The sequence below is a fragment of the Lactuca virosa genome, chromosome 5 (assembly GCF_052849685.1).
Source record: "Lactuca virosa cultivar CGN04683 chromosome 5, Lactuca_virosa_CGN04683_v6, whole genome shotgun sequence".
Lineage (NCBI taxonomy): Eukaryota > Viridiplantae > Streptophyta > Magnoliopsida > Asterales > Asteraceae > Lactuca > Lactuca virosa.
In genome coordinates, this window is record NC_136430.1 from 333,897,316 (window position 1) to 333,921,188 (window position 23,873).

A 23,873-nucleotide genomic window follows, 5' to 3' on the forward strand; every position below is an offset into this window, starting at 1 on the left:
GCCTGCTATGACGTTCTTCAGGCATCGGAATGTTATACATTTGTCACCCCAGACCTGTCGGTCTAACTGTTGCTAACAGTTTAGGTGCGGGATTGTCAGTCCCGTATAGATCTACACACAAGTGTCACACTCTCTTACCAAGACTCTGGTTCTAATTCAGGAACTTTAGTATGTACTCTAGTAGGTACGGTGAAGGCATGTCTCACAAAATTGTATTAACCGGTTTACGTCTAGTGTAATGAAAACTCATTTTTCTTGTAATGAAAGTATTGCCCTTCTAATAGTGGTTATATAGTGTAAAAATAATTATATCTTTAAATATTTATTTATTTGTCCCGAAAGGGAAAATAGTGTGTATGCCCCATAAACTATATTTATCATAGTTTATAAAATATGTCGTCGAAATGAATAATCTCTTGTATGTGCCATTATCATTTTACCATGATAAAAATAATATGGATTGAAATAATTATATATGTATTTTTATATAATTATACACTTTTGCTCAACATGTTACAAAAATGTTGAAGTCTTATAAACTATTTTTATATAGTTTAGACAAAACTTCAAAAATGGTCCCTATGGTTTCACAAAATCTGAAGTTTGGTCCCTAATTTACAAAAACCTCACGGATCGTCCTTGTGGTTTCAAAACTTTTAACTTTTGGTCCTTCCGGATCACTCCGTTATCAATTGCATGTCCGATTTTTGGGCAAACCCTTTACCTTTATCTGTGATCGTCATCTCTCTTATCCCTTCCACTGTTGGTCGACCGTTTCACCCTTTACGACATCCAATCGCTTCTGATTCAAAGATGGTGACTTGCAGATGTGGGAATGAAGTAATGAAGATCACTTCTTGGACGGATCGTAACCCCGTAAGACAATTCTGGAACTGTACAAGATGTGGGTTCCTTTGATGGTATGATCCTCCTATGTGTGCTAGGGCATTGGCGGTGATTCCAGGTTTGATAAGATCAATGAACCGATTGGAAGAGAGGGTTACCATTGCAAGTGCAGAATTGTGGAACTACCATCTGACATTGTTTTGTTCATGGGTGTTCTTTTTTTGGTTTCATTTTAATCTCTAAGTATTTTGTCAAAGTTTGGATGGTAATGGAGTTTCGGTTTTTGGTTTGTAACAGTTGCAGGGTTTTTTTTTATTTTAATCGAATAGGGGTTTTTTTGCTTTCAGTTTATGTAGGGGGTTTTGGAATTGGTGTTGTTGTATTTGGTTTATGTATCAGATTAACGTAATGGAATGGTAATGGTAATGGTAATGGAATGTAGTTTGTTATAGTTGATTGTAAAATTTCTTGAATGTTTTTGAAATGCAATTGTTAAGTGTATTGCAAATGCATCTTTAAGATGGTTTTGATTTGCAATTGAAATGTACCTTGTTATATATTGATCTTTGAAGGGTAGTACACAAAACAAATTAATTCATTACCAAAATGTGCATACACACCATTACATGCAAAGTTTTAAAGTTCTTAACACAACCATCGTACTAAGTTTCAAAACAAATAAAGACGACACTACTAAAAATACAGCCATTACATCTTCAAACAAGTACACATGACTTAAGTTTCAAAAGACCTACAACACAAGCATCCTAATAACTACTAAACATAGTTTTCAGCCCCCTCCAACTTCACCACTGCCTCCCTGCCCGTTACATGTTCTGGAATTGTTCCCTTTGTTATGACACTTTGAACAAGTGACTACCAGATATTTCCTTCACAATTTACCAGCTTGGCTGTTTGGCTCATCAACACTCCTCCTTCTCTTCTTCTTAGGCCTCCCAACCTACACATATTGATATACTATAGTTAAAATTGAACTCATTCCATGTTCACATGTATTTTATATATTTGGTCTACTTGAAATACAAACCCGTGTTTTATGTTTTGGTGGTAGTAAAGTGAATGGGCAGTCACTTTTAGGCCACATTAAACGTCCATTCAATGGATCAATTTTGTTGAAATACATGGCTTTCCATGTTGATAACCTATAGTAAGGATGGACCCATTCATCAACATGTGGGGCATTTTCTCCATTTTCATTTTTGTCCCATATAGCACAAACAACATGTCTACATGGGAAATCTGTAATCTCCCAAAACCTACAACTGTAACTTTGCTCATTCAAGTTTACCACATACTGATCTTGCCATGTGTTTGCTACTTGGTACTTTCCTGCCCCATTGTATTTAGCCACATACTTAGTTGCATCAGTCTTAATCTTTTCAAACACTGTAGTTGCAGTAGGGATTAGAAGTCCTTCACACTTATCTATTTCCTTTTGCACCACACATAACCTCCTCATGAGATACTCTCTAATATACTCTAAGCAAGTGATAATATGTTTATCCCTACCTTCATCTAGCTTAGAATTGAATACCTCACAAAGGTTATTCAACAAACAATCAGTGTGTGCCCTACATGTATAATATATATTAAGAGAAGACAATTACACATATAGTAAACACACAACAGGAAAGATTAACATTTATCATTAAATTTCTACAAACATACCAGTGAAGTGAGATTTAGACCAAGTGTTTGTTGGGATCTTACACACCCAAGCATGAGCCTCCTCATTGATATTCTTCAACTCATCTATTGCTCTGTTAAAGTGATTGACTGTTGTTGCTCTACCACACTCCTAAATCTGATCACTTAAGTCTTTTCCTTTCCACTGTTTATTCATATTTTCCTGGATATGCCTCAAATAAAACCTATGTTCTGCACTGGGGAATACCTTCTCAATTGCTGGTATTATTCCCTAAACAAAAGTCAATGTATGCAACATCAGTTACCCAAATGTATCTAGCAAGAGTAATAAGAAAAAAAGTTAGGTGATACATACCTTTTGTCTATCAGAAATGAATGTAAAGTTTGAATTTGCTCCCAGATCCAAATCTTCTCCTAACAGTTCCAAGAACCAGGTCCAACTACTTGTTGATTCTGTCTCTACCACTACATATGCTACAGGGTATATGCCATTGTTTGAGTCCAACCCTATAGCAGTTAACACTTGCCCAGGGTAAGGGCCCTTCAAGAATGTACCATCCACACCTAGAAAATCTCTTAAACTAACTTTGAATCCCAACTTCAATGCACCCAGAGAGACATATATTCTTCTAAAAGTTCTTGTGGTAATAGAGAGGGAGGTTTCTGGATACACATCAATCCGAACTGTTATACCAGGATTAGTGTTTAGTAGCTCCAACACATAATCCCTTAAAAATCCATACTGTACTTGGTAGTCCCCACTAATGATACATTCAACCATTGTCTTTTTCCCTAACAACCTTTTGCAATGACATTCCTAACTCTAGTTTCTTACACAACTCTTCGTGTAAAGCTTTCACTGGAATTTTAGGGTTACTTTGAATTTGTCGAACAATTAAGTTTGCTACGTATCTGGAAGTGAAAGCTTTAACCGCCCTTGTTTGCAAACATTTATGTTCATCTTGTACTGTTTTCACCAACCAATCCTGATTTTCATTAGCCCTCGAGATTTGGACTGCCCATGGGCATGTACCTTTATTGGCAATTACATCTTTACCCTTGCACTTTGCCCTACTTCTAGTTGAGGGCCCACCACCATCAACTGCTTTAGATGGCTTACTTACAACACCTTTACATTTCACCCTAATCCTGATTTTGTCATTTTTTGCTAGGTATAGAGACCTCCTTGTTTTATACATCATGTGAGTTCATGAAGTTTTTAACATCACGCTTGGTTTTGAAGACCTGGCCAATCTGAAATGGTTTTACATGAACCTCTCCATGTGAGCATCTACTTGACTTACTCAACTATTTTAGCAGTCTCTTCCTATCATCTTCATGAAATCCCGCAAATTGATAACTTCCAACTCATTATCAACCATGTCATTCCCTTCATCTGTTAGAATGATTGTTTAATATTCCATGTTCATCTACATCAACAACATTATATAATTCACTCATGTCTACATCTACATCAAATTGTATGTTAGACTCATCCACATTGTATTTATTATCAGCAGAATCATCTCCACTACCCTCATAACCATGTCCACTCTCAGAATAAAAAGCCTCTCCACTATCATCACTCACCATACCTTCTAGATAATCCACTTATGGTTGTTGTTCACATGAAGTTTGAACATTAAACTCAGCATCATAATCAGCATAAAGTGAGTAATCCTCTACAAATGGTTCAAAGTCATCAACTGTTGCAGTACAAACTCCATCATCAACTTTGCAACTTGGTTCCTCTACATGGTAAGTTCCCACTGGTTCTTCAGTTTCAACTGCACTAGTGATCACTTCTTCTTGAGTTTCAATTTCATGATTGACCATTTACTCTTGAATGCCATGACTTTGTTTGCTAGCTTGTGACCTTATATATGGCAGAATACTCTTTGATTAATCATGCCCTTCATCAACATCTAATACTTGTGACTGCTCATAATCAGGGTTCACAAACTTTTTTAAATCAAGCTTTCTACTACATGATCCTGCTTCTCTCCTACAAGGTTTTTTTCTATTCATTTCAGGTGACACACTATCAGGCTCCAACTCTTCAATAACAACTTTAGAAGGAGACTTGTAATAACTAACTACCCTTGTCTGGCCATTTTCAATATACACCCTTATAAGTATGTGTTTAGGGACATACGATACCATTTTAAGTACATCTTGGTCATTACCTAAAGGCATTAAGCCATAGTCTAAAAGGTATTCAGGGATACAGAAATGGTAGTAAAGGGTTTGCTCAGTTTTGTACCCTAGTTCTCGGACCATGTCATCAAGCTCATGAACTGAAAATAAATCAGTGTCAACATCATCTACATATGCTACAACACCATCAACGTATTTCCTTCCAGGTGCTTTGGTGAAGACACCACTGTAGTGTATCTTCAACGTGAAATAGTTGTCATATACTTCTGCAAACACAAAAAAAAGAAAGGGTAAAGTCAATGATTTCTCTACGTGAACACAATCGACCAAGAAAAAACAAGTTTTGGTCACCGAGGAAGTTGTTATACCAAAATACCCTTCTCCTTCAGAATCTAGCATGGATTCCACCATGAATCCCCCCATCTTCATAAGCTTTGATACCACCCGTCTCCTCTTTGATCAAGAAAAATATGAAAATGGAGTCAGGCAGTGGGAAACCTCCGTCTTCCTCTACTAGGGCTGTTATGAAAGATTTATCCTTAAAAAGGAAAATCGGTTTGGAAAAGGTGGTTTCCTTGGAGGGCGTAATGAACCGTCCTGACTAGTCAATCACCGCCTCCCCTCTGAAACGAAAGAGGTATGCTCGAACTCATGAGCCGAAGTTGCAGGAGTCCAGAGGATCTGGCACCCAGGTCCCCCTACATCTGTTGAGTCCAATGATCCTGTAGAAACCCATACATCCTCTGCTCTTCATGACTGCCTTGTGACCACTGATCCTGCGTTAAAAGCATGTCGAAGATAACATCACTTCGTCTGACTCCGTGGTTCCTTCTATTGAAACTTTTTTCTACTCCCTCGAGCCAAATGGAAGTCCCCCTTGTCTTTGTTGTTTCTGTCGAAGCTCTGGTTGTTACCGAGGTATCTCAACCTCTATTAAGAGGTTTGGTTACCTTTGTTTTGTCTGTTGCTGCTATTTTTCGCCAGAAGTTGTTTGGGGCTAGGCTTGGTCATTTTTAAGCCACTAACGCAGAAGCCACTGTTGTAACTGTGAATCCGTTAATCTTGGAGTCTGATATTCCTAGGTCTTCATCGATGTTTATAGATACTTCCTCTGCTAAGCCTCCTTCTAATCTGAATCCCCCTATGTCTGGCGTAAATCGTAAGTGGATTTTTTCTTTCTGCTTATAAGCTGCGTATTTCTTCTTTCCCTCTTATATATATATATATATATATATATATATATATATATATATATGGCGCATACTTGGGAGCTGACTTATTAGAACCTACTCCCTTTTTTCTCCTCTATTTATTTACTGCAGTGATCCCATGTTCTGGTAAGGAGGCTTCGATTCCTACCTTGGTCAGTCTTACAGCTTCACTTCCTCAGTTTCAATGTCCTTTTACTACCAGTGCCATTCCTAGAATCCCTAAATTGTCGAGTGCTTCGATGAAGAAACCCTTGACAAATCTCGTTCCCATCTAATGGAAGGTATGAATATCATCAATGAGGTATCTACTCGTACCAAGGCCCGAACTGAGCTTCTTGCCCAGCATCAGGTTAAGTTTAAGGAGTGCCGACACAAACTAAAAGGTCTTAGGAAGATTCATGAATGAACTGAACATGAAGCACAAGAACTCTGAGAAAGGGTAAGGAGGCTTTCTGAAAGGAACACCCTTATTGTAGGCGACCTGAGTGAAAGTATTCGCTACCAAAATGAGATGAAGAACTTAAATGAAGATATTTAGATTAAAACAGGCGATGCCATTGGTCATCGCTTGACCCTCACCAAAGAGTTGGAGGAAAAGACCCATCAGTTCGAGTCCTTAAAGCTTCGATTTACTGAGAAGGTCTCTGAGCTGCAGATATCCTGTTCTGACAATGATGTACGCAGTAAGATAATAGAGGAAGAACTTGTTGTCCATAAGGGACTTCTTGCTGATAGGGATGCTCAGACTCTTTAGTTGAATCAAACCCAAACCTCATTTTTTCAAAATGATTCTCGTTTTACCTTAGCAACCAAAGTCAGAGCATATGAGCTTCGGTGGTTGGTATAGGAAGGCATTCCCTCCTTCATCCGTGCTTTATATAACTATGCAGATTTGGGAATGTCAATGCCGCAGTGCAGACAACAGCTATTCAGCTCGGCCTTCGTCGAGCATGTGTGGAGATGAATGAAAAATATGTCGATGCTTTGGAGGGTAAGAATGTCCTTTATTCTTATCCTGAAACCCATCATCATGTGTTGGATCGGTTGGCAAGCATGGTGTCCTACTGTAATTCCCTGTTCTGAATCGTTTCCTAATTCGGGGCGGTGACCTGAAGATCAGTTATCATAAGGTTTAGGGCCTTTGGGAAAGATAGATTTAGACCCCTTTGGGTGTGGGTAGTGTATTTTAGATGATCTGGGTGTTCGGTTTGTATTTTGGAGCCAAGAGGTATATCGGTAAAGTGTCAGTCCGGGCTTTTGTTGTATTTTGGATTTTAGTTCGAGAAGTTTTAAGGCAATGATGAGTTGATAGAAGTGTAGAGCTTCTTGTCACCTTTCCGTAAATATAAGGATCGTCGAAATCGGAATTTAAAATGAAGAAGATATGTCATTCGAAAGATTGAAGGATTAAGGGCCAGCCTAGTACGTGGGGCGTACTTGGGGAGTACGTTGGGCGTACTAGGCAGAGGTGTCACGATTTCTCATTGGAGTACAGTGGTTATACCAGAGTTACGCATGACGTACTCCAGTCAGACCCAACCCCTAATTTAGGGTCTTCGACCCTATTTAAGCTCCTAACTCAACACCAAACCTTATGATCTTCAACTTCCATCCCTTTAAACTCTAGAATCGAAACCCTAGCCTCCTTTGGTGTGGTTTTCGAGCTTTTGGTGGTATTTCATGCATTTTTGTGATCTTTGAAGAAGAATGAGCTTCTTGGAGAAGTATAGGATTGTCTGGAGGTCTTGGATCCAGCCTTGGTGCACCTTGATCTATCTTCTGGAGGTATAAAGTTTCTATCTTGATGAATCCAGGTGTTAGATCTAGTTTAAGGAGTATTTTGGATCATTTTGGTCCTTAGAGTCATCCTTGTGAGTATGGGCTACTCCAAGAGCTTAGTATGCTGGATCTTGAAATTTGGGAGGTCCCTTGTTCATAAAAATGTCATCTTGATGAGTTATGTTGGACCATGCATGAGTTTGGGTGCTTATTATGGTTTGTATTAAGTTTTTGGTCCCATTAAGCCATGAAAAGGGAGTAAAGTTACCAACTTTATGTGTTCAGACATCTTATTAGGTCATATCTGAGTTTGGAAGTCATTGTCTTAACCATTAAGAGCTTAATGCTGACTTTTGGATCCCTGTCGAGTACGTTGGGTGGACGTGGAGGTACGCTCAACGTAATGATGAATTTTACATCGATCGCTTGTACTTTGTGCTTCGAGGGTGTGTACACGGGGCATACTCTTCTGGTACGCGGGGCGTACTCCCCAACAAGTTAATTTTGGGCCTTTTAAGGTTTGGGCCTTGTTGGGCCATTGCACTTCTGACTTTGGGCCATGGATAGTATGTGGGCTTCCTTAATATTGGTCCTATAATGGTTTTGGGCCCAACTAGGAAGTTGGTCTATATTGGGCTTTGGGTTGCCATTTGGAGATTTGGGCTTTTGTGCTAATGGGTTGGATCTTGGTTTTGGGCCAAGTAAGAAAAGGGTAAAAATGGTCTTTTACCCTTTAGGAAGTTGGATTAAGGATTGAGCTTTGGATTTTGAGTTATCGGGTTAATTATTAATTAAGGTTGTATTTTTTGTTAGTTGGTGCGAGGTTATTTGGTTCAGCGACCCGATCAGTTAGTTGATTATCAACGGTTCAAGGTGAGTCTTCCTTCGCAGTAGTCGTGGGTCGAAGGCACTAAGTCCGACCCACTAGTTTATGTTATAGTGTGATGATTGTCTTTGTGATAATTGTCAGTTATGCGTGTATTTGCTTGATGACTCTGTGATTGTTGTTATGATATTATGTGGTAGTAGTAGGGGGTAAAATAGACCCAATATTTTGTTGAAATATACCAAAGGGGTAGGCCAACACCCAAATATACTTGGCAGTATCCGGTTAAAATAGATCGAAGGGGTAGGCCAACACTGATATATGCTTGGCAATATCCAATTGAAATAGACCGAAGCGGTAGACCAACACCCAAATATGCTCGGTAGTATCCGGTTGAAATAAATAGAATGGGTAGGCCAGCACCCAGATATGCTTGGCAGTATGTTTGTTTAGTATGTGGTATTTTGAGGAACTCACTAAGCTACGTGCTTATGATTTTCATTTTATGTTTCAGATACTTCTAGTTTGAAAGGAAATGTCTTGGCTTGATCGCAAATATATTAAAATAATATGTGTTGATGGGAGAGCCAATTGAAAAGATGAAATATCCTTTTTTTTTACTAGATAACATTGGGTTCTAACGATTGTTATAAAAGGGACCAAAGCTAATAAAAAATCCAATTTTAGACTATTAGTAGACCAGCAAATATTTTTGGATCAAAAATATATATTTTTGTCAAAACACAAGGATCACTTTTGTAAATTTGTCAAAAATTAACTATTTTATGTAAAGCGTTAATACACACATTTTATAGTATTTGCAGATTGCAACCCTCCGTCAAAAAATTCTCTTGTAAGGATAGAAGGAGAGAGACGAGAGGAGATCTGCTCGTAAACTTCCAGTTGGGCTCACAATCCCACTCATACCGACACAGAAGACGAAGATCTGATTCATTTTTGCAATCGATTGGACATCTAGGTTTATAATTCTTATTCTTTCACTCTAATGGCGCAGTACGTGAAGAAAGACGATGATCGCGACGAGGAAGGTAAGACTTCGAATTTCTACCTCGTTTTTTTGAATTATCTGATAATATTTGTCATTTTCGTCGATTTGGCCCGTTATTGCTGTTCGTCAGTATCACTGTGATTTAAGTGATCTCCGATTTCAATTTAGATCTGCATTGTGGTTAAATAGGTCGTGAATGTAAATTTAGCAAATCTGATTTGCAAGCTCTTGAAATCATTATATCGTTCGATCTCATTGTTACTAATGGTATTGGTGTTGCGAAATCCAGTTGACTTGACTGTGTATTACGGAGGTTTGGCCTGTTACTGCTATTCTTCGTTGTTATTGTGTGATTTAGATGATTTCTATTTTCATTATAGATCTACATTGTGGTTAAACAGGTAGTGAAAATAATTTAGTTAAGCTGATTTGTAAGCTGTTGAGAGATTACTATATCAGTCGATCTGATTATTTCTGATGATAATGGTGTTTGTGAAATCAGGTTGGCTTGACTGTGTGTTTAATGAGATTTGATGGAACTAAAATAGAATATGTTATTTACCGAGATTTCCAACAATCATATGAGATATTCTCTAGGAATGAAAAAAGCCTAAAATGTATCCTTCCTACATTTTCTTAAATACCGAATCACATCTGATTAAATGGAGAAGCCTTTATCTTATAGAAATTGTCAAAAAACGAGTACTGCATAGTTTGGTTATTGTATAGGGGTAAGTCTTGTTTCTAAGGTGGCTTCAACAAATTATATGCTTTTGATCTGTTGATGGTAATCTTGATCAGTGTATTTTTGTAAATTGAGATCAACAGATCTGGTTTGGTAATTAAAAGAAATAGGATAAGGCTGTGTGTGGAATTTCACAAATTGTTGTAAAATACAATAACCTGCAGATTCTGTTGTAGTTCCATCAGCTCCCCACACTGATAGCCAAACAAAAGAATTCAAAAAATGAGCATAGGAATTCATAGGCATGTTATCTGTTTGTCGTGATCATGCCACTGAGTATCAGCGTCTCTAGTATCATCTCTAGTGTTATATTGAGATTCAATTCATTTCCATTTCATTGCTAGATCTACTTTGTGTTTGAATAGGTCCAAGTGTGCAACCTATAGTTTCAGCTAATCTGATAGGCAAGCTCGAAGTTTACAAAGACTTAAAGAGCTGATGGAACAATGATATAATCTATAGGTTGTGTGATTGACCTCACTTAATGAAATATTCTTGAGCAATTTCAACCCCTTAAGTACAACTAGTCAATTCCTTCTAATTAATAGAAGAGCATATCTAACTGATAAATGATTCCAGCTTCTGAGTACTGCACATTTGGTTATTAATGCATGAAAAGGTCCTGCATCTTTTGTAGCATCGATTCATCGACCTGTGTTTATACTTTAGATTGGTTGTAGATGATAGTATGATACATATCAGTGTATCTTTGTAACTTCATGTTACTGAACTTGATCTACACTTGTTGTAAATAATTAAAATGAGGTCTCTTTGTATTGTGCAGCAGAGTATTCCCCCTTTTCTGGAATCGAGAAAGGAGCAGTTCTTCAGGAAGCCAGGGTCTTCAATGATCCTCAGTTAGATTCAAGGAGGTGTTCTCAGGTGCTTCTTTTTTATGTCAACACCTGATTTGTGGTGCATAATTTGTTGTATCATCCTCTTACATGAACATGATCTAATACATAATATTTCTTCTTTGGTTGCCAGGTTATTACCAAGCTGCTTTATCTTCTGAATCAAGGTGATACCTTCACAAAGGTCAGATCTTTGACTGGTTAAAAAGACAACACCAGATCTTTTATCCATCTTGGTTACATCATATTAGTATTTAATATTTTATTGTTGCTCTTTATTTGTAGGTTGAAGCCACAGAAGTTTTCTTTTCAGTAACAAAACTTTTCCAGTCTAAAGATATTGGATTAAGAAGAATGGTTTATTTGATCATAAAGGAGCTCTCTCCCTCTGCAGATGAGGTATCAGATAATTAATTTTATTCCTTATTTGTATATCAGATTTTATGCTGTTATATTTGAATGACATGCTACATTTCCTTGTGCTATGAAGGTTATTATTGTCACAAGTTCCCTTATGAAAGACATGAATAGCAAGACTGATGTGTATCGAGCAAATGCTATTCGTGTTCTCTGTCGCATCACAGATGGGACACTTCTGACTCAGATTGAAAGATACTTAAAACAAGCTATTGTTGACAAAAACCCTGTAGTTGCTAGTGCAGCCCTAGTCAGTGGTATCCATTTGCTCCAGGTACAACTTAACTAGTGTTTGGTGTGATGGAATCATGGAAGGAATGGAATGGTTCATTCCATTGTAATGAGAAAAAAATGTTTGTTTTTCCTGATGCGGATTGCAAATGGAATGAAAAGTTGCCATATAACCTATTTTTTATTTATGTAATTTTTAATGACAAATACTTTTGAAAAAAATCACTATCTTAATTATTTTATAATTTTATTGTTTGAATATAACTGAAAGGTTTTGTTTTTAACTTTTTATTATAACTTCTTTAGGTTTTATTGAGCTTTTTATTATCTTTAATTTTCAGTTTTCATAAATCAAAGTTGTTAATTTATAATTAAAATAATGTATAGATTACAGAATAGAGGTAAAATTATATAAAAATTTCATTCCATTCCTACAAGCCAACCAAACATGATCATGGAATGTAATGATTCATTGCATTACCTTGCTTATTTCTTTACCCTGTCCATTCCATTCCATCAAACCAATCTTACAATCAGTGATTGAGAAATCGCAATAGCTCGTGTTATTATTAATTTTTATTTATCTCTACTTATCTTATATCCTTCTATCTTAGACAAACCCAGAGATTGTGAAAAGATGGAGCAATGAGGTACAAGAAGCTGTTCAATCTAGGGCTGCACTTGTACAGTTTCACGCCCTTGGTTTGCTCCACCAGGTACTGTTACAAATGGGCCTCATGTGAAATTTTTTGTATTGCAAACCAATACTATTCATTAAAAAAAATCGGATATATTTCCAGATAAGACAAAACGACCGCTTAGCTGTCAGCAAATTAGTTACCAGCTTAACAAAGGGTACTGTTCGTTCACCTTTAGCCCAATGCCTACTCATCCGTTACACCAGTCAGGTACTTTTGTAGTTTTGTTCACTCTGTTCTTTTTGAATGTATATATTTTTTCTGTGAAATAATTAAATTACTGTTTTCAGGTTATTAGGGAGTCAAGCATGAACAGTCAACCTGGGGACCGCCCATTTTATGACTATTTGGAAAGTTGTCTTCGCCACAAATCAGAGATGGTTATTTTTGAAGCTGCAAGGGCAATAACGGAATTAAGTGGTGTTACTAGCCGAGAATTGACCCCTGCAATAACTGTTCTACAGCTCTTCTTAAGTTCCTCTAAGCCAGTACTTCGATTTGCTGCTGTCCGCACATTAAACAAGGTCATTTTTCTCCCCCTCTATAGTGAATCTGATTGTTCTTCTTTGGTATAACAGTAGTCAAAGCGGGAATGGAATTGAGCATCATGAAGTGATGAAAAAACCGTGTCTGTTTGTCATTGGAATGGAATAGAGCACTCCTCATGGCATGTGATTCTTTCTCCTGAGATGATTGTCCTTCCATGGGGAGGCGGTGTTTTTTCATTCCTTGATGGAATAGAATGATACTATAATTCTAAATTAGTTTTATTTATATAATCTTCAATAACGATAATGTTTAAAAAAAGTTCAAACTTTCAATTAGTTTTTTTTGTCATTTTCCAAAAACAACTAAAATTATCTTCTTTTTTATTTTTTAAAGCTTATGCTAGCAATTTTTTTAGAGTGAAATTTTTTTTGACTATATGAAATACGTATAGAATATGTTTATAAGTTTATTCCAACAGCATGAAATATATTTATATATAGATTATTTAACGATATATCCTTATTTGATTATTTTTATTTATTTATCAGTTTAGTTTAATTTAGTTTTTTAATTGTAACAAACATCATTGAATAACTTATTCCATTCCTTCAACTCAACCAAACATGATAATAGAACACAATAACCCATTCCTTTACTTTGTCTCCTTTGTGATTCCATATTTCCATTTAATCATACCAAACAAAGCCCATAGTATCTTTCCCCTTATCTATATCCTGATAGATAACATCGGGTGTCATCATGTACAGGTGGCGATGACTCAACCAATGGCAGTAACTACCTGCAACATAGATATGGAGAGTCTAATTTCAGACCAAAACAGAAGTATCGCTACCCTTGCCATTACCACACTTTTGAAAACTGGAAATGAATCAGGTGTTGATCGTTTGATGAAACAAATTACAAACTTCATGTCTGACATTGCTGACGAGTTCAAAATTGTTGTGGTTGATGCCATTCGATCATTATGTTTGAAGTTCCCCCTGAAATTCAGAACATTGTGAGTCTCTTCAACTTCATTTCTTCTCAAAATTCAACATGTAATATAACCAATATAATTGTCTACTTTCCTTATTAGGATGAATTTCTTAAGCAATATATTGAGAGAGGAAGGTGGGTTTGAGTACAAAAAAGCAATCGTTGATTCAATTGTTACTATTATAAGAGATATCCCAGATGCAAAAGAGGGCGGCCTCCTTCACCTCTGTGAATTCATCGAGGATTGTGAATTCACATATCTTTCAACACAGGTTATCATTTCTTTCTGCTATTTTCTTTTTAATTTTAGAGTAAATTACAAAACTGGTCCCTGTGCTTCCTGCTTTTTACTGTGTTTAGTCCAAATTTGAAAAAGGTTTCATATCGACTTGGTCTCTGTAACCTTGAAATAAGGAGAAAAATCAGAAAGTCTTGGGGATCAAATCGATATGAAACCTTGAAATAAGGACCAAAATTGAAAATATTTCAATTCTGGACTAAACATATCAAAATCAGAAAACTCAGGGACCATTTTTGTAGTTTACTCTAAATTTTATCTAGCTTTTTATCGTTTTTAACTTTTTATATTTCCATTGGTCATTTATTTTACTGAACTTTTTTACTTCATTTTTAGATTCTTCATTTTCTTGGAATTGAGGGACCAAAAACAGCAGACCCTAGCAAATTCATTCGCTATATATATAACCGTGTCATACTTGAGAACGCAACTGTTCGAGCCAGTGCAGTTAGCACTTTGGCAAAGTTTGGAGCTATGGTTGACTCACTCAAGGTAAGTTTGGTGCTATCTTCAAAATTTATTCTAGTAATTACAGAATTCATGTATCTATTTAAAGTTTTATGATTTTTATAGAAAATAACTTCAAGCCAATATCATATATATATACCATATACATTGAATCTGTTTCTCTAAACTATTTATAAAAAGGTAACATTAGCTCATGAATATAAAGATTAGCCTAATAATATCTTAATATACAACATGTCGGTGGGTGAAGAACAAAATGGTCATTTTAAATGTTAAATATATTTTGAAAACTTATACTTGTCAAGACAAATACAAATAAATATGTTATATTTTAGAAAGTAGTTTAATAATAAAATCAAGAGAAAATTATGAAAATTACAGATTTGGTCCCTGTGGCATACTGTCTTTTTCTTATTTAGTTTTGGTCCAAGGGCAAACTGGTCATTTTGAAAAAAACTAACAGCCGAGTGGTAGTTAGATTTAACGATTCAAGGACCAAAATTGTTATAAAACATCAAAATAAGGACCAAATTTGCAAACCGATTCCTTTTGGGACCAAAACTGAACAAAGTGTTAAACTCAGTGACCAAAATTGAAACTTATTATTTCGTTTATTAATATTGAAGTAGACGATTGTCTTAACTAACATGAATTCATAATATTTGCAGCCTCGTATATTTGTTCTATTAAGGCGCTGTTTATACGATAATGATGATGAGGTTAGTTGTATTCATAAGCAGTATGTAACGTTTGACCTTAAATCTATAGTTCAAAAACATTTGACTACTTTTTGGGTGTCATGGGTAGGTTCGTGACAGGGCTACACTATATCTGAATACCCTTGGAGGCGATGGTTCTGTTGTTGAAACTGATAAAGATGTAAAGGAATTTCTCTTTGGGTCACTAGATCTCCCACTGGTCAACCTCGAGACTAGTTTGAAAAACTATGTAAGTTACCACACAAAAATTTGTCACTTTTCTCATTTCCTACAATAATTATTTTTTAAAATTTGCGAATACAGGAACCATCAGACGAACCCTTTGATATCAATTCTGTATCAAGGGAAGTCAAATCTCAGCCATTTGCTGAGAAAAAAGCTCAGGCTAAAAAGCCCACTGGTCTTGGTGCTCCGCCAGCTGGCCCCACTTCAACAGTTGATACTTATGAAAAGTTACTCTTATCAATCCCAGAGTTTTCAACTTTTGGACAGCTTTTTAAGGTTCTTTGACAGCATATCCCTTAACTTACTGATATGTGATATCCATGGTTTTCTTTTAACTTATCCTGATTAAAGTTTCGTGTTTCTGTAACCAGTCATCTGCACCAGTGGAGCTGACTGAAGCTGAAACGGAGTATGCGGTTAATGTTGTCAAACACATATTCGATAAGTACGTTGTGTTCCAGTACAACTGTACCAATACAATCCCTGAGCAGTTATTGGAAAATGTAAGCTCTAATATATAAGATGTTATTTTTAGTAAATTAAAACTAACAATATTGAAATTTTAGGTCACGATTGTTGTGGATGCTTCAGAAGCAGAAGAATTTGAAGAATTAGCAACCAAGCCATTAAAATCCCTGCCATATGATACACCAGGACAAACATTTGTCGCATTTGAAAAACCAGAGGGTGTTCCATCTATTGGCAAATTTTCCAATGTCTTGAGGTTCATTGTTAAAGAGGTAATAAATACTATCCAAATATCCAATCCCTGTTTTTCTTGTTTAACTTTGTGAGATCAAACATGATAATTGATAATGGAATGTAATGATCCATTGTCCTTTGTGGTTCCATTCCATGATACCAAAGAAACTCTTGTATATAAATTCCAGGTTGATCCCTCGACCGGTGAGGCTGAGGAAGATGGTGTGGAAGATGAATATCAACTGGAGGAATTTGAGGTGGTTGCATCAGACTACATGCTTAAAGTCGGGGTCTCAAATTTCCGAAATGCATGGGAAAGCTTATCCCCAGATTTTGAGCGTGTTGATGAATACGGCCTTGGTCCAAGGGAAAGTTTGAAAGAAGCCGTGAACACTGTCATCAACCTTCTTGGCATGCAGCCTTGTGAAGTAAGTAAATGAAATCCATACGTTATGTTTAAATAAATATAAAAATGACAAATTCATATGCTGTGTTTCAGGGGACAGAAGTGGTTGCAGCCAACTCAAGATCACACACGTGTTTGTTATCGGGTGTGTACATAGGCAATGTGAAGGTGCTTGTTCGCTTATCCTTTGGGGTTGATAGTGCCAAGGAGGTTGCAATGAAACTTGCTGTCAGATCTGAGGATGAACTTGTAAGTGATGCTATTCATGAACTTGTAGCCAACTAGTCCGTTTTTTCTTTTTATTTTTTTTTCGAGTTTTTGATTTACAAAATTATGAGACTGTTGGTTGAGTTTGAGGGGATATAAAAATTGTTCTTTTTGTCTAGACAATAAGGATTATTTGAAGATAGTTTTGTGAAGATGTTAAAGACATACATGTGGTTGATATTTTGTGGTGTAAACAAGAAGAAATAGTATATGTATTTTGCTTTTTAACTTCTTGCTATTATTAGTGTCATATAACAGTGTGTTTCTTACATTTAAAACAACTAGTCCATCAAACCTATGCAAAATGTCCTTACATTATATCATAATCTACAATTCTTATGCAAAATGTCCTTACATTATATCATAATCTACAATTCTTTCTTAAAAGCTTTTTATTCGGGGCCCATTATGTTCGATGCATTTTAATTGTAAAGAACAGAAATATATATATCATAATCATAAACATTAATATTATTATATGATAATTTGTTTCATGTCTAAAAGATCTTTTAATATGAATACAATAAAGACAACAGTAAATTGTAATCAAAACTAGACCGGGCAAAAGTCGATCCAACCCTGACCCGTCAAACCAATCTTTTTTTTTTTTGAACAAACAAACCAATCCAAATTTAATGGGTTGAATTTTAATTTTCAACTAGTTCAATTAAATTAGTCTAACTTGACCAACTAAATTGGTTGGGTTAGAGTTGAAATTTCTAATCTTAGGCTAGCATGCTTATCTAATATAATGCTTATGTAGCATGCTTATCTAATATTATGGGTTGTGTGGAAATCAATACCGAGTCCATATGTTTTAAACATACAAAAAAAATAGTCACCAAAAAGTTTTTAGTCCAGCGGTATTATGTGTTGTCCTTTCTTTTTTGCGGTATTATGTGTTGTCCTTTCTTTTTGAAGCCGAGGCTCAAGTTCTGTGTAAGTTAGAAGTAGATTAGATTTGTCATTCAAAAAAAAAAAAGAATCAACTTGAGGTCAATTTCTTTATCAAATATATTGGGTTGCGTGGAAATCATAGCCGTTTAATTAAACATTTGAATTTTGTTGAAATTATCAATCCATGTAAATAAATAGGTCAACTCGAACTCATCTATTACCGGTCCTTATGAAATTATAGGTTTTTAATATCAGAACAAAGTTGAATTTTTGGAGAATGCAAAACAAAAAAAATGGGATTGTTTTTTGGGTTTTTGGCACTATAACACAATTAAATTTGGCGAATTTACACATTTAGTCACTCAAGTATTTTTTATGCCTAATAGACCATTAAAGTTGAATTTTACCTATTAATTACACCATTATATGACCTAATACAGGAACAATCGGTTACTTGCAGTGATTAAATTTGTAAATTTGCCAAACTTTGTTGTGCTACAGTGCCAAAAACAAAACCACATATGTCAAGCCACATCAGCATGTCACCTGTAAACCGGATACAATATCCCCCAAACCCTTAATTATTTAGTATTTCCTAACGTTAATGACCAATCGAGCACAAAAAATACTTTAGCGACTAAAATGTGTAAATTCGCCAAACTTTGTTGTGCTACAGTACCAAAACCCTTGTTTTTTCAAAGTACAAGTTTTCCTACATTAGATTATTCCAACCTCTCGACTTTCAATCAACATTTTATTAGACTTATTTCGAGTGTTAAGAAGGCCAAATTTGAGCATGAAAAATGCACTTCATTAAACTTGAAATTGATGGAAAAAATGATTACTTCTATATTTACAAAATTGATATCTAGATCATTGGATTGTTAAAGCTAGCTATTAAGTCATTTTAATATATATAACCGCTAAGGCTTATGCATTGTTGTTGATAAGCATAAATAAAACACCATTTTCATTAGGTCAACAAACAATGTGGTATCTCATATGACATACTATTGTATATAATAATAATTGGACAACGAAGTCTATCGATCTAATGCATTATTACATGCATTTTACTTGAATAAATTACCCCACATGGCCTACAATAAAGATTGACAATAAGAACCAACATCAAACTTGCAATCTTAACACTTGAAGGTGCAAATCAGTCATTCCATTCCAGTTGCACACCAAGGAAAAGGTCTTACCTTTCTTACATAAAGATTGGTTCCAAACTACAAGTTTCCAAAATAAATACTTATACCCATTCCATTTCAAAAATATTACTTTATTACATCATATTAAGTTTAACACATAAGTAAATTTCCATGCCCCTGTTGACAGTTCATAGACAGTTTATGGATCATTTTGCCCATTTTGTTATTATTCAAAAAATACATTGCTATTTCTGGGCATGCCCCTCCATTATTATGGCTTGATGATAGTTTATGGACCATTTTACCCCTACTGTTACATGAACAATATAACTAAAGATTTATACTTTTGCATCCCTTTACACCATTATACTATCAAAGCTCTAAAGTCTAATCTACCCTCTAATATGGTCTCACTATCATCTTCTGGAGTGTTGCGATTTTTTTCCAAACACCAATTCAGAAATTAAACCTAAAAGAACATATTAACAGAAATTGAAGAAGAAGAGAATAGAAAGTAATGATGCAAATCGTTTAATTATTGTAATGTTAAACCGGAAGTTCTCTGTCGAATACGAATTAAGGAGTCGCAATCGTCTTTTGCCAAGAGTCGCTAAATTCATTCCAAAGCAGAAAGTGGCGACTGATACACAATTTATAATCGATCAGAATAAAATAAAATTGATTTGGAACATCGAATTCGTAGCGACTAGAATGATTGGAATTACAATTGGAAACGCTTTGAGAATTGAGTTGAGTCGCGACCCAGGTAACTATGCACAGGACCCCAAGAAGAAGACGATGCAGGAGAAGACAAGTAGGATAAGAAGAAATAAGTCGTTCCCTTTCTTTTCTTTGTAGCCCTAAATGTCATGTCATCCCACTTCACCATGTTATTACTCTTAGACCAAGTCAACAAATTTTTAATCCAAGTCATCAATTACCCACAAAAACTGGTTACATTAGGTGGGATTTAAACAAAATGTATATTTCATTGGTGTTTTTTATACAAATACTTTAGTTAGATGATATTTTTTTAACAGGAAAAACTTCAATGGTCTTTTTTGAACGTTTTTAAAACTTTCTTACCCTTATAAGTCATTTTCCCTTTAGTTTACCATGCCAATTGTTTTTCTATTTTCCAAACCCTAGGGATTATAGTTGCTTTGACTTTTCACAACTTTAATTGGTCATATTTTGTTTAAAGTGCTAGAGAATCCACCAATTAAAGAATGGGACTTATATACTTAAATAAATAATAATGAAATTAGTACAAAAGAATTTCTCAAAATCTAAAGAAACCAAACAAACAATTTTTAGTTTTTAAAGTCTTTAAACAGAGACTTGTCTATTTAGGGTATTTTTGATTGAAATAAACTAGCTCATTGTTATTTAACGTTTGATTAGACCATAAAAGTAGTTTATTGTAGATTATAAAGTAGTTTATAAGCTAACTTTTTGATAAGTTAGCTTATAGGCAGGGACGATTCCACCATTTTCTTTTATGGGGGACATTATAAAATAAAGGGGTTTACACATAAATTTTAAAATAATTGGAATATTTATATGTAAAATTTTTGAGCCATTGGAGGCATGTGCCCCCACTCCTAATGCACTACATATAAGCTAAAAGCTATCTTTTGTGAGTGCGCCAAACATGGTTTTAATTTTTTTTAGAACGGCAAACTAATCTGGTTTTAAATTACTATCTATGTCTCCAATAAAACTTAAACTCATAACCTCTCAATTGAGAGAGTCATTCTTTACCACTAGACCAAAAGTCATTTGGTACATGACTTTAAATGTAAGAATTATCAGTTTTGAAGATGTTTCATGGGTTAGCTTGGGTCATTGTTTATTTTTTGATTTTTTGAATAGTTATCTATCTCCGTTTTTATTCTATCAATGGGATTTTTTAATTGTTAAAAAAATAGTTTCTTTGACTTAATAACATAAAAGAGCAAAGTTGACCCATGGTGTACCTCATCAAAGTATATTATAGGTATTTTTAATTCTTATGTGCAACAAACTTTTTAGATCATTTATAATCATTCATTCCAAAGAAAAATCTTCTCCTCTCCAGAGTAACGGTTTCTTCTTGTACCCCTTTTATCGAGAGTTTTTCGATTCATAGTAAATTTTCCCAATTTTTATTTCCACTTTACATCTTGGTGTCAGATAGTGTTTAATATATGCGATTTTTTTTTTTTTTTTTTTAACACGAACAAAAGACCTATGTTGGGAAATTTCCTGCAATTGTAGTTCCCCTATGGACAAGCTCTTTGCTAACCGATTAGTTCTTTATCTCATTTAAAATATTAATGTGTCTATTGTGTACATGATTTACCTCTCATATTTCTGTTGGGATTTAACCCTTTTTGGGTTTTAGATAAAAAAGAAGTTGATATCTTTTTATTGAATCTAGTAGCAATTGATTCAGGTTTTTAACTGTAAGCAATGCAACCGTCTTGTGAATTTGTATAAAAAACAAAACATCAATTTTGTATAAATGAAAAATATCAAATATAATGTTCTTTACATATAATAGTCAGGGGCGGACCCAAGAATTTTCCGAAGAGGGGACAAAAAAATTTTATAACTTTTTAAGGGGGGCAAATTTTTTTGATGAGTAAAAATATATAATTTTGAAGGGTTAAAATATATTTTTTTTAAAAAAAACCTATTTTTTAATGATTTTTTTTTGTTGTGGGGGCAATTGCCCCCACTGCCCACTACTGTAGGACCGCCCCTGATAATAGTTACTAGTTTATAACCTGTGGGAACCACGATTACAAAATTAATTAAAATTTCATAATAAAAACTTAAACTTATTAATCAATTATTTTAAATAAATTATTAATTAAGAGATATTTTTTTAGTTATATTAAATTGTAATCGTTGATTAAAATAAATACATTAATTTAATTTTAATTTTTATTTTAATGTTTTTAATTTAATGTAATTAGAGTGACAAATTTAAAATTTGAATTTATTTTATTATAATAGAAATTCTTTTAGACTAGTGGGTGTGATCAACTAGTTAAGGGGTGTTATCACACCCAAAAAGTGTCACCTCATATGTGATGTCAAAATAGTGTTATAACACAAAATGGAGGAAATGAGCAACTTGTTATAACATCTTTAACTTTCCATGTCATCATTTCTTTTTTTATTTTTTTTTCGTTTTTTTTTTATTTTTTTCAATTTATTTATTTTTGATTGTTTTTTTTTCATTATATTTTTTTAATCACATTGGATTAATAAAAAAAAAAGAAAAAAACCGAAACATGCAATTTAATTAACTCCTAGATTAACCATAACATTAAAAACTTAAATAAAACATTACACACCAAAAAAAAACACAACGTTGAACGCAAAAGAAAAAAAAAAAAAAAAAAAACAATTGTCCTAAAAACTAAAAACCGATCAACTAGTCATCCAAATATTGTCTTTCGATTTTTTCCTTCATCTTCCGGAGCACTAGCGCTTCTCGTGGTCCCATATTTGCTTCGTTGGTCTGAAGAATTGCTAAATCCTTCGCCATTTGATCTTTCTCGGCTTGTTTACAAAGAAACTCCAAGTGTTCACGTTGCACATCAACCTTTTGTTGGGCAATCAAATTGTGTTGGTCGAAATTTGCTTTCATTTCCGCCAACTCTTGTGTCCTTCTATCAATTTTGTCCGCGTGACGTTGAGCACGTTTCGCTTTTTCGCGTTCGACCGGTCGACGTGGGGGGGGGGGGGGGAGATCTCTTCGATGTCGTCGGATATATCATCCGTGTCTACGTTGAGGTCGACGTTCGTTCGTGCGTCGGAAACGTCAAACGAACTAGAATTATGGGACCTCTTTGATTGTGCCTCTCCTGATGTTAGCGTCTTATTCCATTTTGGATCTAGCCTAAAAATCTCCCATAGTTTTTCAAACTCGAAAGCGTTTCCCTTGATATTGTTTCATCGCGGCTTTGTAAACATCAATCATTTGCACCACTTTGCTTTTGCGATTCTAGTCTCATGAAAATCCCATTAAACTTGGTGCACCGGCGACTGATCGGAGTCCATTTGCTGCTAAGCATGTCGATATTCCGATATGGTTGCTTCTTCATAAGCGTGTGGAATTTGTCGAGCACGACTTCCCAAAACCCAACTCTTTGCATATCATTTCCTACGGTTGGATTCTTTGAAGTTCCGCACCACGCCACCGCCAAAGCATACTCCTCCTCCGGTGTCCACCATAGTGGATGTTCTTCTTTCGTATCCGCGACTGCCTTCCCTTTCCGTTTCCCTTTTCCTTTCCCTCTCCCTTTCCGACTGCCTCTTGCTTGTGTTTCAGGAACTATTTCTGGTGGTGGTTGTGTGGTTGTTTGTTGCATGGAAGTGAAAGCACTGAAAAGGTTTTGTTGAAGATTTGAGTTTTGCTGCATGTAAGGGGATGTAGTAAATTGCATTTGGGGTGAGTTTGAGGTAAGCATGTTCATATAACTTCCGTATTGTGCGAAACCCATCGGGATGGATATGTTTGTGTTTGGAGGAGGGGTTTTCGGGTTTTGCTCCATATATGGTTGAAAGGAAAAGTGGTTTTTTTTTAAGTTGAAAATAGAATGAAAATGAGAAAAGATTGTGTGGTTTAAAATTTTATGTTTGTATGTGTATTTATAGGTAAAATAAAAAAAAGTTATTTTTTTTAAACATATTACCGTTCAACAACGGTCAAATATTGGACCGTTTCACGCGTTATGAAAAGTTACGAATGCAACGAAGGGTAACGTCTAGCCTCACAAAAGACGAAAACGAAATGGTTGGGGGGGGGGGGT

At 35.2% G+C, this 23,873-nt stretch overlaps 2 protein-coding genes across 3 annotated transcripts; one reads left to right on the forward strand and one right to left on the reverse strand.

Moving 5' to 3' along the window:
- Positions 1-1,738: 1,738 nt before the first annotated feature.
- Positions 1,739-3,713, reverse strand: LOC145113256 (uncharacterized). The gene is made up of 5 exons (XM_079049368.1): positions 3,293-3,713; positions 2,870-3,177; positions 2,727-2,785; positions 1,895-2,438; positions 1,739-1,807 (listed from the first exon to the last, which is right to left on the reverse strand). Exons 1-5 carry the CDS (start codon positions 3,711-3,713, stop codon positions 1,739-1,741), a joined length of 1,401 nt encoding a protein of 466 aa, XP_078905494.1.
- Positions 3,714-9,310: 5,597 nt separating this feature from the next.
- On the forward strand, positions 9,311-17,239 carry LOC145115647 (coatomer subunit gamma-2-like). 2 transcript variants are annotated; one of them, XM_079051991.1, is made up of 18 exons: positions 9,311-9,536; positions 11,026-11,123; positions 11,229-11,279; positions 11,381-11,494; positions 11,586-11,786; positions 12,358-12,459; positions 12,544-12,651; positions 12,732-12,965; positions 13,698-13,948; positions 14,027-14,198; positions 14,561-14,716; positions 15,361-15,411; positions 15,500-15,640; positions 15,715-15,912; positions 16,008-16,139; positions 16,203-16,376; positions 16,527-16,766; positions 16,838-17,239. In XM_079051991.1, exons 1-18 carry the CDS (start codon positions 9,494-9,496, stop codon positions 17,027-17,029), a joined length of 2,658 nt encoding a protein of 885 aa, XP_078908117.1. In that variant the 5' UTR covers positions 9,311-9,493; the 3' UTR covers positions 17,030-17,239. The 2 variants fall into 2 exon arrangements, with proteins under 2 accessions (XP_078908117.1, XP_078908118.1); XM_079051992.1 differs by having other exon boundaries at positions 11,029-11,123.
- Positions 17,240-23,873: the final 6,634 nt, after the last annotated feature.